The 18108-nt window shown below is 41.5% G+C and overlaps 1 protein-coding gene across 8 annotated transcripts in view; it reads right to left on the bottom strand.

Annotated features, from left to right (window-relative positions):
- The window catches only part of add1 (adducin 1 (alpha)), a 196230-nt gene that overhangs the window by 62536 nt on the left and 115586 nt on the right, over positions 1–18108 (bottom strand). For all 8 annotated transcript variants that reach the window (XM_078561084.1, XM_078561049.1, XM_078561058.1 and 5 more), the window contains one exon: positions 2465–2641. In XM_078561084.1, the coding sequence (XP_078417210.1) occupies positions 2465–2641 (177 nt within the window). The remainder of the gene's footprint in view (positions 1–2464; positions 2642–18108) is intronic.

Below are 18108 nucleotides of genomic sequence, written 5' to 3'. Positions count from 1 at the left end.
TTCAGGAAGAGTTCCAAAGACTCACGACCCTGAGTAAAAACATTTCGCCTCATCTGTTTTAAATGGGCGACCCCTTATTTTTAAACAGTGACCCCTAGTTCTAGATTCTCCCACAAGAGGAAACATCCTCTCCATAAGACCCCTCAGGATCTTATATGTTTCAATCAAGTCGCCTCTTACTCTTCTAAAGTCCAGTTGATACAAGCCTAGTCTGTTCATTCTTTCCTCATAAGACAAGCCACTCATTCCAGGCATTAGTCTGGTAAATCTTCCCTGAACTTTTTAAAAAATTCATTCACAGGATGTGGGCTTTACTGTCTGGGCCAGCATTTATTGCCCTCGAGAAGGTTGTGGTGAGCTGCCTCCTTGACTTCTGCAGTCCATGTGGTGTAGGTACACCCACAGTGCTGTTATACCCACGCTGCTTCCAACACATTTACATCCTTCCTTAAATAAGGTGACCAATACGGTACACAGTACTCCAAATGTGGCCTAACTAGTGCCCTGTACAACTGAAGCATGTCCTCCCTACTTTTCTATTCAATTCCCCTCATAATAAATTATAACATTCTATTTGCTTTCCTAATTACTTGCTGTACTTGCATACTGGTATCACTTTTGTGATTCATGCACTAGGACACCCAGATCCCTCTACACCTCAGAGCTCTGCAATCTCTCACCATTTAGATAATATGCTTCTCTTTTATTCTTCCTGCCAAAATGGACAATTTTACATTTTCCCACATTATACTCTAGTTGCCAGATCTTTGCCCACTCACTTAACCTATCTATATCTTTTTGTAGCCTCATTACATCCTCTTCACAATTTACTTTCCTACCTTTGTGCCATCAGCAAATTTGGCAACCGTCCCTTCAATACCTTCATCCAAGTCATTTATAGAAATTGCAAACAGTTGAGGTCCCAGCACTGATCCCTGTGGCACACCACCCATTACATCTTGCCAACCTGAAAAAGACCTATTTATGTCTACTCTCGGCTTCCTGTTAGCCAGCCAATCGTCTATCCATGCCAATAAGTTACCCCCAATACCATGAGCTTTTATTTTCCACAATAACCTTTGATGTGGCACTTTATCCAATGCCTTTTGGAAATCTAAGTACAGTAGATCCACTAATTCCCCTTTATCCATAGCACATGTTACTTCCTCAAAGAACTCCAATAAGCTCGTTAAACATGATTTCCTTTTCACAAAACCACGTTGACTCTGCCTGATGACCTTGAGCTTATCCAAGTGCCCTGCTATAACTTCTTTAATAATAGCTTCTAACATTTTCCTCACGACAGGTGTTAAGCTAACTGGCCTGTGGTTTCCCACTTTCTGTCTCCCTCCCTTTTTAAATAATGGAGCTACATTCGCTATCTTCCAATCTAATGGAACCTTCCCCAAATCTAGGGAGTTTTGGAAAGTTAAAACCAATGCATCAACTATCTCACTAGATGCTTCCATTAAGACCCTACGATGAAGTCCAGCTATTGTCAGAGCACAGCTCCAACAATTTACTCAGCATCACTTCTCCGGTGACTGTAATTTTCCTAACCTCCTTCCCTATTTCCATTTCCTGGTTTATAGCTGCTTCTGAGAATTGCATGTAGACAATGTCAAGATTCAGGTCTTTAAGTTGAAAAGATTAATTAAAAAAATTAAATTTCCAAGATTTTATTTCAATGTTTCATTCAGGGTACTTTTTAAGTTTTTTATTCAATCTATTCTCATGCTGCGGATGCCACTTGCAAGATCGGCATTTATTACCCTTACTTAGCAATTTTGATATAATTGAATGGTTTGCTAGCGTGCTTTGGATGGCAGTTAAGAACGAACAATGTTGGTGACAGACTGGTGTCACATATAGACTGGGTAAGAATGGCAGGCTTCCTTCTCTAAAGGACAACAGTAAACCAGTTGGGTTTTTATGAAAATCCAACACATTTTTATAGTCACTTTTTACTGATACTAGCTTTTTAATCTCTAGACTTTTTAAACTCTATTCAAATTCTCAAGCTAATTATGGCAGGATTTGAACTCATTCTCTGAATTATTAGTTCAGCCCTGTGTAACATAACCACTACACTACTTATTGTTATACTCTCCCCTCTAAGAACAACTTTGCAATTGGCAGCCTAAGCAAGAAAACATGCTTCAGTGAATTCTTTCAAGAATTAAAACTCATATAACCAACTTAAACAGAGTCAAGTGACAGACAGCCTACTGGAATACCGCGAACCTTTTATGAGTTTTCCAGAAATTGTGGGCTGCCAATCAGAACTACTATAGAAGTGCAACAACTTGCATTATAATGGTGTCTATACGTAGAAAAGGTACATCACAAAAGCACAAGAAATGCATCCTTTTTTGAAACTGTCTCAATTAGTTTAAGTGAGTCACTGAGCCATCGCCTCCTTCTACTGCAAAAAAAAATTAAAGTTTTTCTTTGCTGCACTTACCAGGTTATCCAACATTCTCATTAGGGCTTCAAATTCTTGCTCCCCAATCAGCCACTTTGGATGTGAACTATTTTCATCACCTCCTGAAGGTTCAGGACAGCGAGATTTGGCTTTATATTTCGCAGGATCCAGCAGAACCAAATTGTCAGGCCCTCCAGCACTGGCCATTGTACGAACCTGGAAACACAACGATATTTAGATTTCAATAATAGAACTTCTGAAACTGTTCCTTCATTCCAATTTATGCTATCTCCTCTGGTCGTATGTCATACTGTTGCACTGCACTAGGTAAGAGACATCGCCACCCTAAAAATTAACCGTGTGCTTTTTATTTAATGTCTGTAAATTTAGATTCAATAATTTAAAATGCTGACATTTTAAATTGTAACTGCCGATTAATCGATCAATTTGGCTAACAGAAAACTGTCCTGCATAAAAAATGGTTTAATAACAAATTGTTAAAGAGTGGAATAGCTCTAGACGGTTTATTTCCTGTGAAGATGTTGGACCGACTCTGATCCAATAGTACTACTTTACACTACATATTTTCTAGACAACTTTGGAGGAAACCAGCTAGAAACATAAAATTCAAATCAGCATAGCCAGAATGTGCAAATGAAGAACAGTTCCCAGTAAACAAATGCTGCCACTATGCTAAAGAAAACAGATGGAGGCCATTCACAAAGGAAACTCCTAATTTTGGGTGTCATTGTCTTTAAAATGGCACTATCACAGTACCCAAATAGCCTGAGCTGATTGCCAAATTGAGTCAGAATGTGTTTTTGCCTACAAATCTCCTATTTTAGTCTGAATTAGTATGCAGTTCTCAGAATTTCACACAGCGTGTACTGTAAAGTAGCATAATCAATGCTTAAATAGCAGTGCAAGGCTGTTACTGTTATTGGCTGGATGGAACCAGACAGAATATGGTTATATAGGAACATAGGATTTGGAAGCAAGAGTAGGCCATTCAGCCCTTTGAGCCTGTTCCACCATTCATTAAGATCATGGCTGATCTGGTTGTGATCTCAACTTCACTTTGCTATCTGACCTCATAACCCTCAACTCCCTTGTCTATCAAAAATCTGTCCAACTCTGCTTTGAATAAATTCAATGGCCCAGCCTCCACTGCTTTCCGGGGAAGAGGATTCCACATAATAATCCTTTGAGAGAAAATATTTCTCCTCATTTCTGCCTTAAACGATAGACCTCTTATTCTTAAATGGTGTCCCCTAGTTCTAGTGTCTCACAAATGGAAACATCCTCCCAGCATCCACCAAGTCAAGTCCCCTCAGGATCTTAAGTTTCAATAAGATCACCTCTCACTCCAATGGGTACAAGCCCAAACTGTTCAACCTTTCTTCATAAGATTAGCCCCTCATCCCTGAACTGCTTCTAAAACAATTATATCTTTCCACTCATTTTTTTTCTGTGGGGGAAAAATGCCCTAGGAGAGTCATAACCTTGACAGCATGTATCAGCCTGTCATTTTGTCAGTGTGTGTGATGCTTTTCTGCCAGTGTTGACTGTAGTTGTTACTTTGCAGTCAAGTGAAATTATCCCTTCTATGTGGTCCTATTCCAATGCCACTTTTTATATAGCAAAAGAGCTGGCAATATTCCATACAATGCTGAATGTTGATGAGGTACAAAATGGCAAGTTACTTCCTATTGTGTATGATGGCATGAATTTCCTATACTATGTAACCATTCACAAGTCCTTATTTTCCTATGGTTTATTACCCTGATTGTTCCACCAATCCTAATGTAAACCTTTGTAAACAGCCAAACATTCACTTTTGTTATGCCATAGTTAAGTGTCCTTTGCACAATTTATAACCCACCTTATAGTAGAGTATCTTATTCAATATGTGCTGAGTACATGATAGGCATGATCAGCAGTGTGTTACAAGTATATAAGTGGCAGAGTGCACCTTAAGCCCCTGACTTGGATTAGTATTAAGACTTCATTAAAGATGAAGCTTAAAAAACCATGATTATATAAATTTCTCTTCTTCCAGCCCTCTGCAAAAAAAAACTTGTATTTGTATGGTCCCTTTAATGTAATGATACAACTATAAGCACTTCACAGCAGTGTCTGAAACCAAAATTTGACACAGACACATAGGATAACATTTGGGCATATGACTGAAAGCTTGGTCAAAAAGGCAGGTTTTAAGCAATGCCTTGATAGTGGAAGAGAGGTTGAGAGGTTTAGGGAAGCTTAGGTCCTAGGCAGCTGAAGGAACAGCACCAATGGTGGAACAATTAAAATTGGGATGCTCAAGAGACCAGAATTAGGAAAAGAACAGATATCTCTATAATTACCCCCACAACCCTCAGATTAGGCCACGGAGGGATTTGAAAACAAAGGATGAGAATTTTAAAAATTGAGACATTGCTTAACCAGGCGCCGATATAAGTCAGCATGCAGAGGAGTTAATGGGACTTGGTGCAAGAGGGGACATAGGCAGAAAAATTGAGGTCACCCAAAACTCCATGAAAAGGTAGAATATAGGAGGCTGACCTGAAGTGCACTGGAATAGTCAAATCCAGAGGTAACAAAGGCATGAATGAGTTGAGGCAGGGGCAGAGTCTGACAATGTTACAGAGGTGGGAACAGGTGGTCCTAATGGAGTGGATGTATTGTCAGGAGCTCACGAGGTCAAAAATGACACTAAGGTTGTGAACTATCTGGTTCAAGCTCAGATAATTGCCAGGGAGAGAGATGCAATTGATAGCTGGGGAACAAAGTTTGTGGTGGGGACCACTCGATCTTCCCAATATTTAGTGTGTATTCTTGTATGAGTGGAATTTTTGAGAACAATTTTTTTAGGCCAAATGTCACGGTACTTTTACACAAGTAATGTTTTTGAGGGATTGATTTTCATGCTTGATTTGGGCCCAAAAAAATTGTTGCAATGGAATAAAGTAAAAATTAACACTAAAAAAATGTATATAATATTTATTTGTTATAAATTACAATCTATATACATTTCGTCCAACATAATGTAAGCATATACCATAACAAATTAATTACAATATTTGACATTGAAATCCTTTGAAATCACTCTGATCACGATCTGAAATCACTAAACAATTTGTCCCAATAGCCTGGTTGTATAAATTCATCTTCTTCATCATCATCATCATAATCACTGGTGTTCCCAGCAAGTTTGCCATCACCATTCCACAAATAATCAGCCTCAGTACCATCCAACGTATTCAATATTTCACATTTTAGGGCCAGAGGACTGGAGAACTGCGAATGTGGTTCTGTTATTTAAGAAGGGTTGTAGAGATAAGCTACAGAACTACAGGCCAGTGAGTCTCATGTCAGTGGTAGGGAAACTATTGGGGAAATTTCTGAAGGAGAGAATCTATCTCCACTTGGAGAGGCAAGGTTTGATCAGGGATAGTCAGCATGGCTTTGTCAGAGGGAGGTCATGCCTAACAAATTTGATTGAATTTTTTTGAGGAGGTGACCAGGTGTGTAGATGAGGGTAGTGCAGTTGATGTCGTTTATATAGATTTCAGCAAAGCCTTTGGCATGGGAGATTTATAAAGAAGGCAAATGCACATGGGATACAGGGTAATTTGATAAGGTGGATTCAAAATTGGCTTAGCTGTAGGAGACAGAGGGTGCTGACAGAAGACTGCTTTAGTGACTGGAAGCCAGTGTCCAGTGGCGTACTACAGGGGTCTGTGCTGGGTCCCCTATTATTCGTCATTTATATAAACAACATAGATGACTATGTGGGGGGTAGGATTAGTAAATTTGCGGATGACACAAAGATTGGTTGGGTGGTTAACAGTAAGGTTGAGTGTCTTGGGCTACAGGAGGATATAGACAGGATGGTCAAATGGGCAGATAAGTGGCAGGTGGAATTTAACCCAGAAAAATGTGAGGTGATACACTTTGGAAGGAGTAATTTGATAGGGAAGTATTCAATGAACGGCATAACACTAGGAAGTTCTGAAGAACAAAGGGACTTTGGCATGTGTGTCCATAGATCTCTGATGGCGGAGGGGCATGTTAGTGGGGTGGTGAAAAAGGCATATGGGACACTTGCCTTTATCAATCGAGGCATAGATTACAAAAGTAGAGAGGTCATGTTGGAGTTGTAGAGAACCTTAGTGAGGCCAAGCTGGAGTACTGTGTACAGTTCTGGTCGCCACATTATAGGAAGGATGTGAATGCACTGGAGAAGGTGCAGAGGAGATTCACCAGGATGTTGCCTGGATGAAACATTTAAGTTATAAAGAGTGGGTGGATAGACTTGGGTTGACTTCGTTGGAACAGAGAAGACTGAGGGGCGACCTGATTGAGGTGTACAAGATTATGAGGGGCATGGGCAGGGTGGATAGGGAGCAGCTGTTCCCCTTAGTTGAAGTCATGAGGCGACACAAGTTCAAGGTGAGGGGCAGGAGGTTTAGGGGGGGGATGCGAGGAAAAACATTTTTACCCAGAGGGTGGTGACAGTTTGGAATGCGCTGCCTGGGAGGGTGGTGGAGGCTGGTCGCCTCACACCCTTTAAAAAGTACCTGGATGAGCACTTGGCACATCATAACATTCAAGGCTATGGGCCAAGTGCTGGTAAATGGGATTAGGTAGGTAGGTCAGGTGTTTCTTACGTGTCGGTGCAGACTCGATGAGCCAAAGGGCCTCTTCTGCACTGTGAGATTCTATAATTTTTTTGACGATATTCGGATCACGTACATTTCACTTATCTATGATCCATTAGCACAACATTGCTGGTGAGAGTGTTTGCATATTTCACCCTTTAGTGAATGTATTTTTACCTTTCAACATCCAATTGTTCCACAACTTTTGGATAGTGTTGAGAGGTTTATTTATACACAAATCCAAAGGCTGAACAACACTCTTAAGACCACCAACAATAACTGCCACATCAGCACTGGTTGACCTCACAGCATGGGCTACATCATCGACAGGGTGGGATTTGTCCCAGATGAGCAGATTATTTTCATTGCGTTGTCCTCCTAGTCTCAATTCCCTCTTTGATCCATTTCCTGCAAACACCTTCATCCATCCAGCTTTTCTTGTGAACGTAGACGACAACGCCTTTCTGAAATTTCTCTTTGGGGAGAGCTTTGTACTTGAATATAACCATCGGCTTTAGTTTTGTGCCATTCGCCATACAACTTCTTCTTGTGGCCAGTCATCTTTACGAGGACAGTTTTTTTTCACTATCTTGTTAACAGTCTTGTTGCTGGCATGTCAAAGTTCATCTGTGTTTCACCCATATTTCCGTTGCAGGCCAATCGATATGCATTCTTCTCTCGATGTCAGATGACAAAACGGTGGAATTTGAACATTTTTATCATCGGGTTCAGCTGGCAGAGGTTGTGAAACTTTTGTTTTCTGATGGAGTGCTAATTGTGCCTTTTCATGAATTTAGTGGAATACCTGCACTGGCCTTGAATTATGAAATACCATTTTCATTCACTTCTGCGGGCCTGGAGTCAGATGGCTCTGCAGGTGATATGACCATTTTGCTGTTGCTCGTTAACCTATTCTGCAACTTTTTTCTCCAGTTTAAATTAGACTAGGTACTTGTTATTCTTTCTTGAAGGCATCATGATAGAGCATGTGGTGCACATTTGTCTTGTCAATTGGCTGGGAGATTGCTGCTAGAATGGACAGAGGGAAAATCTAAAGGTTCCAATGCATTAATGAACTGTAGTAATTACTAGTAGGTAATTAATAACCACAATGTAATTTGATTCTTGAAAAACTAGGGCTGGCTTTTACAATAAGTATATAAAAATACTTTTTTTTTTAAAGCAAAAGTCATGGGGTTGACTTATACACTAGATCAAATTTTACACAAGTTTATACAGTAATTGGAGGAAATTTCTGTTCATCCAATACTGGATGTCAGGCAAGCAGCCTAATAATTTAGCCACAGTGGGAGAGTCAAGAGTGCGCGGTGGTTTCTCAGCGTACATTTTTTTTCATTCATTCACGGGATGTGGGCTTCGCTGGCTGGGCCTTCCTGAACCGCTAGAGTCCATGTGGTGTAGGCACACGCGCTGTGCTGTTAGGAAGGGAGGTCCAGGATTTTGACCCAGAAACAGTGAAGAAACGCTGATACATTTCCAAGACAGGGTGGTGAGTGACTTGGAGGGGAACTTCTAGGTGGTGATGTTCCCATCTGTCTGCTGCCCCTTGTCCTTCTAGATGGTAGTGGTCATGGGTTTGGAAGTTGCTGTCTGAGGAGCCTTGGTGCATTCTTGCAGTGCATCTTGTAGATGGTACACATTGTTGCTACTGTGCGTCGGTGGTGGAGGGAGTGAATGTTTGTGTATGTGATGCCAATCAAGTCGGCTGCTTGTAATTATCCAAAAGTGTAAGAGCTGCAAGGTGGTACAGGGTACACCCGAATGGGGAAGTAAAAAGATGGTTGTTTTAGCACTAGGGGACGGTATAGTTAGGGGAATAGAAACAATTCCTGCAGCCGAGAGCAGTGCCAGGGTTCGGGACATTTTTTAAAATTCATTCACAGGTTGAGAGCTTCGCTGGCTGGGCCAGCATTTATTGCCCATCCCTAGTTGCCCTTGTTCAGGAGCATTAAAGAGTCAACCACATTGCTGTGAGTCTGGAGTCACATATAGGGCAGACCAAGTAAGGACAGCAGGTTTCCTTCCCTAAAGGGCATTAGTGAACCAGATGGGTTTTTACAACAATCGACAATGGTTTCATTGTCATCATTGGACTTTTAATTCCAGATTTTTATTGAATTCAAATTCCACCATCTGCCGAGGCGGGATTCGAACCTGGGTCCCCAGAGCATTACCCTGGGTCTCTGGATTACTCGTCCAGCGACAATACCATCGCCTCCCCCTTTGGGCTGGAAAGGAATTTGCAGTGGAAGGGGTAAGATCCAGTTGTCTTGGTCCACGTGGTTCCAACGACATAGATAGGACTAGAAAAGAGGTTCTGATTGCAGTTCATGTGCAGCTAGGGGCTAAATTAAAAAGCAGAACCTTAAAAGGTAATAATCTCTGCATTATCACCTGATACATCAGAAAACTGGCGTGGGGTAAATAGGGTCAGTGAGATGCATGTGTGACTCACAAACTGTTGTGGGAGGAATGAGTTTTGATTCATGGGGCCCTGGCAGCAGTATTGGGTAAAGTGGGAATTGTACTGTTGGGACAGTCTTCACCTGAACCGTGCTAGGACCAGTGTTCTGACGAGTCATTAAACAAGAGTGCGAGAGAAGGGTTACATTAGAAATAGGAACAGGAGTAGACCATTCTGCCCCTCGAACCTGCTCCGCCATTCAATAAGATCACGGCTGATCTGCTTGATTTTGATTTCCACATTCCCATCTACCCATGATAACCTTTGACTCCCTTGCCTAACAAGAATCTATGTACCTCTGCCTTAAAAATATTCAATGACCCCGCTTCCACCACCTTCTGAGGCAGAGAGTTCCAAAGTCGCAAAACCCTCAGAGAAAACATTTCTCCTCGTCTCAAACTAAATAATGGAGGGAAATGATCATGTGAGGGAAGATGTGGCAAATTAAAAGGAATCGACAAGGTAATAGAGCACGGTAGCGATTTGGATTATTATAACCAGGATGTGGCAGAAAGGCATAGACCATACAAACTTAACAGTGTACCAGCCGATGCTGCCAGAGATTGTAAAAGAAGATGAGTTAAATGCTCTGTCTGAATAAGCACAGCATTTGTAACAAAATGAATGAATTGTTTGCACAGATAGAAATAAATATGTATGACTGATAGCCATTAGAAAGGTATGATGACCAAGGCTGGGTCCTGAATATTGAAGAGTATTTGACATTTCAGAAGGACAGTACGAAAAGGAGGTGGAGGGGTAGCTCTGTTAATTAAAGATGACATTAGTACAGTACTGAGAGATGATCTTGGTTTGAAAGATCAAGGTGTAGTTTATAGGCCCCCTAAAGCAGTTACACTGTAGCATAGAGTACACAGGAAGAAATAAATGGGGCATGTAAGAAAGGTACTGCGATAATCATGGCTGACTCTAATCTACATGTAGACTGGGGTAATCAGCTTGGCAAAGGTACCTTCAAAAATGAGTTCACTGAGTGTATTCAGGGCAATTTCTCAGAGCAGTTATGTTCTAGCGCTAACCAGGGAGCTGGGTATTCTAGACCTGGTAATGTGCAATGAGACAGGATTAATCAATAACCTCATAACAAAGGAGCCTATAAGCAACAGCAATTTTTTAAAAATTCATTCATGGGATGTGGGTGTCGCTGGCTAGGCTAGCATTTAATGTCCATCCCTAAATACCCTTTGAACAAGGGCAATTAAGAGTCAGCCACATTGCTGAGTCTGGAGTCACATGTAGGCCAGGTAAGAATGGCAGATTTCCTTCTCTAAAGGACATTAGTGAACCAGATGGGTTTTTACAATTGGTAATGGTTTCATAGTGATCACCAGACTTTTAATTCCAGACTTTTAACAACATGATAGAATTTCATGTTCAGTTTGAAGATAAGTGTGGCACTTTAAACCTAAATAAAAGGGAATTATAAGGGTATGAAGGTAGAGTTGGCCAAAGTGAACTAGGAAACTATGTTAAATTTGTAATCAGCAGAGATGCAGTAGCAGGTTTTTAAGGAGATAATTAATAACTCTCAGCAAAGATTTATCCCAGTCAGAAAGACTGAGAAGGATGTGGCTAAATAAGGAAGTTAAGGATAGTATCAAGTTGAAAGAAACACTATACAATTCTGTGAAGATTGGTAGGGCATAAGATTGGACAGATTTTAAGAACCAGCAAAGAATGACTAAAAAAGAATGAGGGAGACACAAGAGAAAGCTAGCTAGAAATATAAATCAGAAAGTAAGGGTTTCAAGTATTTAAATAGGAAAAGAGTAATTAAAGGGAGTGTTGGTTCTCTACAGAGAAAGTCTGGGGAATTGATAATGGAAAACAAGAAATGGGAAAAGCATTGAACAGGTATTTGGTGCCTACGTTCACTGTAGAAGACTTAGAAAACTTCCCAAAAATATTTGAAAATGAAAGGTAAAAAGGTTAAAAAAAAAATCACCATCACCAGAGAAAAGGTATCTGAAAAATTATTAGACCTAAAGACTGACAAGACCCTAGGACCTGATGTACTACATCCTAGGGTCTTAAAAGAAGTGGTGGTTACAGAGATAGTAAAGGCATTGGTTATAATCTTCCAAAATTCCTTAGATTTTGGAAGGGTCCCAGTGAATTAGAAAGTATCAAATGTAACACCTTTATTCAAGAAAGGAGACAGACAGAAAGCAGGAAACTATAGACCAATTAGCCTAACATTTGTCATAGAGAAATTGCTTGAAACCATTATTAATAAGGTTATAGCAGAATACATAGAAAACCACAGTGGAATTATGCAGAGTCAACATGGTTTTGTGAAAGAGAAATAGTGTTTAACTAACTTGAGAGTTTTTGGAGGGAGTAACGAGCAAGATGGATAAAAGGGAATCTGCAGATATTGTATACTTCGACTTCCAAGAGGCATTTGAAAAGGTGAGACATTAAAGGCTACTAAACAAAATAAGAATTAATGGTGTAGGGGGGTAACATGTAAGCATGCATAAAGGATTGGTTAGCTAACAGGAAGCAGGCAGTAGGGATAAATGGGTCATTTTCAGGTTGGCAAGTAGCTGGAGTGCCAGAGAAAATATCCTGGGATAGTGGGCAGGTTAATCGACAAGAGCACACTCTATTGTACTTTGCATGGCCAAGCCAGAACAAAATATAGGAGTATTCTTTGAGAAGTGAATTTTCACAGTGGAATTGGTAGAGTATTTTACTTTTCATTCATCCTCAAGCCTGATAAGTTGATCTAATTATTAATGTGGCAAATTGAGTATCATAGACTGATGAAAAAAACTAAAGGCAGAAACCCACATCTAGGAAATTTGCCAATAACATATAACTAATAATTTGTGGAGATATTTGTCTAGGTGAATGGCTGAGACAGACCATAAAGGTTTCATGTTTGACTTTTGGGGTTTGCTGAGTTAGCTGTTCTCATTTGCAGGGAGCTAGAAATTACTGCTACGCCAGACAGCACTGCTAGGCTCACGGTAGAAACCCCATCAGAAGGGCACAGGTAGATATCAAGCAATGCCAGGATTGATCTAAACTGTGACGTTTTCATCTCCTGCATATAAATAGCCTTCCAATTGCACATATCAGAAGCGGCTTTTTAGTGAGATAACAAGTCTGAAATTGTATCGCAATGAGAGGTGAAGGAGAGAAAATTAGCAAGACGTCAAAATGAATAATTTATGGAGAGCTGCCATAATTATTCACCATCAAGACAAGAAGCTTATGGATTTAAAGAGTATGATAAATGGGTAATTCCCATTTCGAAAGAAGTTTGTAATAGCAAAATTTTTAATGTTTACAAATTGTTGGTTAGCCCAACTTGGGGAAATGTACTCATGCAGGCACATTATTATATTATTGTTCTGAGGGGCTACTAAATAATATAATGATTTGGCAGAGTCACTTCCCAGGTTTACACAAACGATTATTTCAATCATCAATACTCTGGTTATTAACTGGCTTTAACAAAAAGTCCGTGGGAGTATTTTTGACCAAAGTCCATTTTGAAAAAGAGTCCGCATCTCTAAAATAAAACACTGGAGCCAGGAAAATGCAACACGTTTTAAAGTTAGAGGGGCTGGAAAAGACAAAAAAAGTAAAATGAAAGTTAAAACATTAACAGGGTAAATAAATAATTTTAAAAAATTCTTTCACAGGATGTGGATGTCGCTAGCTAGGCCAGCATTTTTATTGCCCATCTTAACTGCACTACATTCTCGAACCGCTGCAGTCCATGTGGTGCAGGAACACCCACAGTGCTGTTAGGAAAGGAGTTCCATGATTTTGACCTAGTGACAGTGAAGGGATAGCAATATAGTTCCAAGTCAGGATGGTGTATGGCTTGGTGTGGAACTTGCAGGTGGTGGTGTCCCCATACATCTGCTACCCTTGGACCTTCTACGCTGGTAGAGATCATGGGTTTGGAAGGTGTTGTCAAAGCAGACTTGGTGCAGTGAATCTTATAGATGGTACACACTGCTGACACTGTGCATCAGTGGATGTTGGAGCCAGTGGATGGGGTGTCAATCAAGCGGGCTTTGTCCTGGATGGTGTCAAGCTTCTGAGTACTGTTGGAATTGCACTCATCAGGGTAAATGGAGAGTTTTCCATCACACTCCTGACCTGAGCCTTGTAGATGGCTTTGGGGAGTCATGAGGTGAGTCACTCTCCACAGAATTCCAAGTCTCTGACCTGCTCATGGGCATGGACAGCTTCAGTATCTGAGGAGTTGTGAATAGTGCTGAACATTGTGCAATCATCAGCAAACGGAGTGCGAGAGGAAGACCCTGGGACAGGCAGTCAGCAGCACTTAGAAGCGAGTGCGAGAGGAGGACCACGAACCAGGCAGTCAGAAGCACCTAGAGGAGAGTGTGAGAGGGGGACCCTGGGACAGGCAGACAGTAGCACATAGAGGAGAGTGCGAGTGGAGGATCCTGGGACAGGCAGTCAGCAGCACCTAGAGGAGAGTGCGGGAAGAGGACCCTGGGACAGGCACCTAGAAGAGAGTGCGAGAGGAGGACCCCAAGCCAGGCAATCAGCAGCACCTAACATCACAGAAGAAACATAAGTTCATTGGTTAGTAAGAAACTGCTGTTAAGGAGTGTCATCAAGTAACTGAGAATTAGAAAAACATTCTTTTTAAAAGAAGGGACTACTTACATTTAAGAAAGAAACACAAGTAATAGGGAAATAAAGTTAAGTCAAAGCCAGGTAAAATCAAGTTGCTTAAGTAAACCAAAGTAAAATAAAGTTGACGCAAGGGAAGTAAATTGAAGCTATGGCAGGGCAGCTCAGTCAAGTGGAATACGTGTCTTGGAAGTTGTGGACGCTACCGGCATCCTAGACAACCACATGTGCAGGAAGTGCCACCAGCTGCAGAACCTTGAGCTCCAGGTTTCGTAGCTTGAGCAGTGGCTGGAGTCACTGTGGTGCATCCACGAGGCTGAGAGCAAATGGATAGCATGTTCAGAGAGGTGGTCACACTGTAGCTTAGGAGCCTGGAGGCAGAAAGGGAATGGGTGACCGCTAGGCAATCCAAGAAAATTAGGCACGTAGTGCAGGAGTCCCCTGGTGTCCTGCTCATCAATCAGTTTTCAGTTTTGGATATCGGTGAGGGCATTGGTTCCTTGAAGGAGTGCAGTCAGTGCCAAGTTCATGGCACCACAGGCAACTCTGCTGTACAGAGGGAAGATAGAAGAAAGGAAGAGCAGTAGTAATAGAGGATTCATTAGTTATAGGAACAGAAAGGTGTTTCTATGGCTGTGGAAGTGATTCCAGGATGGTATATTGCCTCCCTGGTGCCAGGGTCAAGGATGTCATGGACTGGCTGCAGGACATTCTTCTGGGGGAGGGTGAACAGCCAGAGGTCGTGGCCCACGTTGACTTGGGTAGGAAAGGGGATGAGGTCCTGAAAGCAGACTTTAAGTAGTTGGAAGGAGATTGAAAGGCGAGACCTCTAAAGCAGTAATCTCAAGATTACCGCCCCCGTCCCACGTGCAAGTATGGAAATAGGAGAATTGAGCAAATAAACAAGTGGCTGGAAAGCTGGTATAGGAGGGAGGGTATCAGGTTTCTGAGGCATTGGGACCAGTTCTGGGGAAGGTGGGACCTATACAAGCTGGACGGTCGACACCTGAACAGGACTAGGACGAATATCCTCGCAGGGAGATTTGCTAGTGCTGTTGGTGGGGGGATTTAAACTAGATCGGCAGAGGGATGGGAATCTGAGGGCAAATTCAGAGCAGGGAATGGGAGGTGGACAATTAGCGAGTGACTCAAAGACAGAAGCAGCACAGGCTAAAAAGTGCACAGCACAGGAATTTGGCAGTGTTAAAATGTATATATGTAAATGCAAGGAGCATAGTAATTAAAGTTGATGAGCTGAGGGCACAGGTTGACACACGGCAGCATATCACCACTATGACGGCAACTTGGCTTAAGGAGGGGCAAAAATGGCAGTTCCACATCCCTGGATATAGAGTTTTCAGGTAGGATAGTGAGGGGGATAAAAAAGGTGGGGGTGAGGCATTATTGGTTAAAGAATCAATTACAGCTGTGAGGTGGGATGATATACTAAATGAAGCCATATGAATTGGGCTCAGAAATAAAAAAGGGGCAGCCACGCTGCTAGGAGTGTACTATAGACCCCCAAATAGAGAGAGTTAGAAGAGCACGATTTCTGAGTGCAAAAACAATAGGGCAGTAATCATTGGGGACTTCAACTACCCTAATATCAATCATGATACCAACAGTGTGAAGGGCACAACAGGCGCAAAATTCTTGAACTACATTCAAGAGAACGTATTTAGCCAGCAAATGACAAGCCCAACGAGAGGGGGTGCAATTCTAGATTTAGTCTTAAGAAATGAAGCTGGGCAAGTGGATGAGGCGTGAGGGAAGATTTGGCCCTAGTGGACTGGGCAGGAAGACTACAAGGTACGACAGTTGATGAACAGTGGGAAATATTTAAGGAGATATTCAATTCCTCCCAAGTAAAATATATTCCAAAGAGGAAGAAAGATGGTAAGAGGGGGAAAAGCATCCATGGCGAAGCAAGGAAGTTAAAGATAACAAAGGCAAAAGCTAAGGCATACCAAATGCAAAGGTCAGTGGCAGGCTGGAAGATTGAGAGACTTTTAAAGATCAACAAAGGGTTACTAAAAAAAAAAACTAAAAAGAGCAAAGGTAAATTATGAAAGAAAACTAGCGCAAAATGTAAAAACTGATAGCAAAAGCTTCTACAAGTACATACAAGGAAAGAGTAGCTAAAGCAAATGTTGGTCCCTTGCAGGATGAGACTGGGGAGTTAATAGTGGGGAACACAGAAATGGCAGAGACGCTTAATCGATATTTTGCCTCAGTTTTCACAGTGGAGGACACTAGTGCCACCCCAATAGTAACAGGTAGAGCAGAGGGTATATAGAGAAGGAGGAACTTAGAACAATCACCATCACTAGAGAATAAAGTGCTGAGCAAACTATTAGGATTAAAGGGTGACAAGTCTCCAGGACCTGATGGCCTACATCCCAGGGTCTTAAAGGAAGTGGCAGCAGAGATAGTGGATGCATTGGTAATAATATTCCAAAATTCCCTGGATTCTGGAAAGGTTCCAGTGGATTGGAAAAATGTTAATATAATGCCCTTATTCAACAGGGGGTGGGGGGGGGGGGGGCAAAAAGTAGGAGACCATAGACCAGTTAGTTTATCATCTGTCATTGGGAAATTGTTGGAATCCATTATTAAGGAAGTAGTAATGGGGCATTTGGAAAGTCAAAATGCAATCCATCAGAGTCAGCATGGTTTTATGAAGAGTAAATCGTGTTTGACTAATTTGCTAGAGTTCTTTGAAGATGTGACTAGCAAAGTGGATAATGGGGATCCTGTAGATGTAGTATATCTGGACTTCCAGAAGGCCTTTGATAAGGTGCCGCACTAAAGATTAATACACAAGATAAGATCACACAGAGTTAGGGGTAATATATTAGCTTGGATAGAGGATTGGCTAACCAATAGAAAGCAGAGAGTCGGGATAAATGGGTCTTTTTCTGGATGACAAGCTGTAACTAGTGGGGTGCCACAGGGTTCGGTCCTTGGGCCCCAACTATTGACAATCTATATTAATGACTTGGGTTCAGGGATAGAAGGTACTATAACTAAATTTGCAGATGACACCAAAATAGGTGGGAAAGTAAGTTGTAATGAAGAAATTAGAAATTTACAAATGGATATGGACAGGTTAGGTGAATAGGCCAAAATGTGGCAGATGGAGTTTAACATGGATAAGTGTGAGGATATCCATTTTGGTCAGAAGAATAAAAAGGCGACTTATTATTTAAATGGAGAGAAACTTCAGAACGCTTCAGTGCAGAGGGATCTGGGTGTCCTCTTGCATGAATCGCTGAAAGCTAGTATGCAGGTACAGCAGGTAATAAGGAAGGCAAATGGAATTTTGGCATTTATTGCTAACGGAACAGAGTATAAAAATAGGGAAGTGTTGTTGCATCTGTACAAGGCATTGGTGAGACCGCACCTGGAGTACTGTGCATAGTTTTGGTCTCCTTACTTGAGGAAGGATGTAGTTGCATTGGAGGCGATTCAGAGGAGGTTCACTAGATTGATTCCAGAGATGCGGGGTTTGTTTTATGAGGAGAGATTGAGCAGTTTAGGCCTATACTTGCTAGAGTTTAGAAGAATGAGAGGAGATCTAATTGAGGTATAAAAGATGCTAAAGGGGATAGACAAAGTAGACGTGGAGCGGATGTTTCCCCTTGTGGGGCATTCTAGAACGAGAGGCCATAGTTTTAGGCTAAGGGGTGGTAGATTTAAATCAGATGAGGAGGAATTACTTTTCTCAAAGGGTTGTGAATCTGTGGAATTCACTACCTCAGAGCGCAGTGGATGCCGGGACGCTGAATAAATTTGAGGAGATAGACAGATTTTTAATTAGTAATGAGTTGAAAGGTTATGGGGAGAGGGCGGGAAATTGGAGTTGAGGCTGAAATGAGATCAGCCAT

The sequence above is a fragment of the Cetorhinus maximus genome, chromosome 2 (assembly GCF_964194155.1).
Source record: "Cetorhinus maximus chromosome 2, sCetMax3.hap1.1, whole genome shotgun sequence".
Taxonomy (NCBI): domain Eukaryota; kingdom Metazoa; phylum Chordata; class Chondrichthyes; order Lamniformes; family Cetorhinidae; genus Cetorhinus; species Cetorhinus maximus.
The sequence above is the reverse complement of the archived record's forward strand: the minus strand, read 5'-3'. Positions and strand labels throughout refer to the sequence as shown.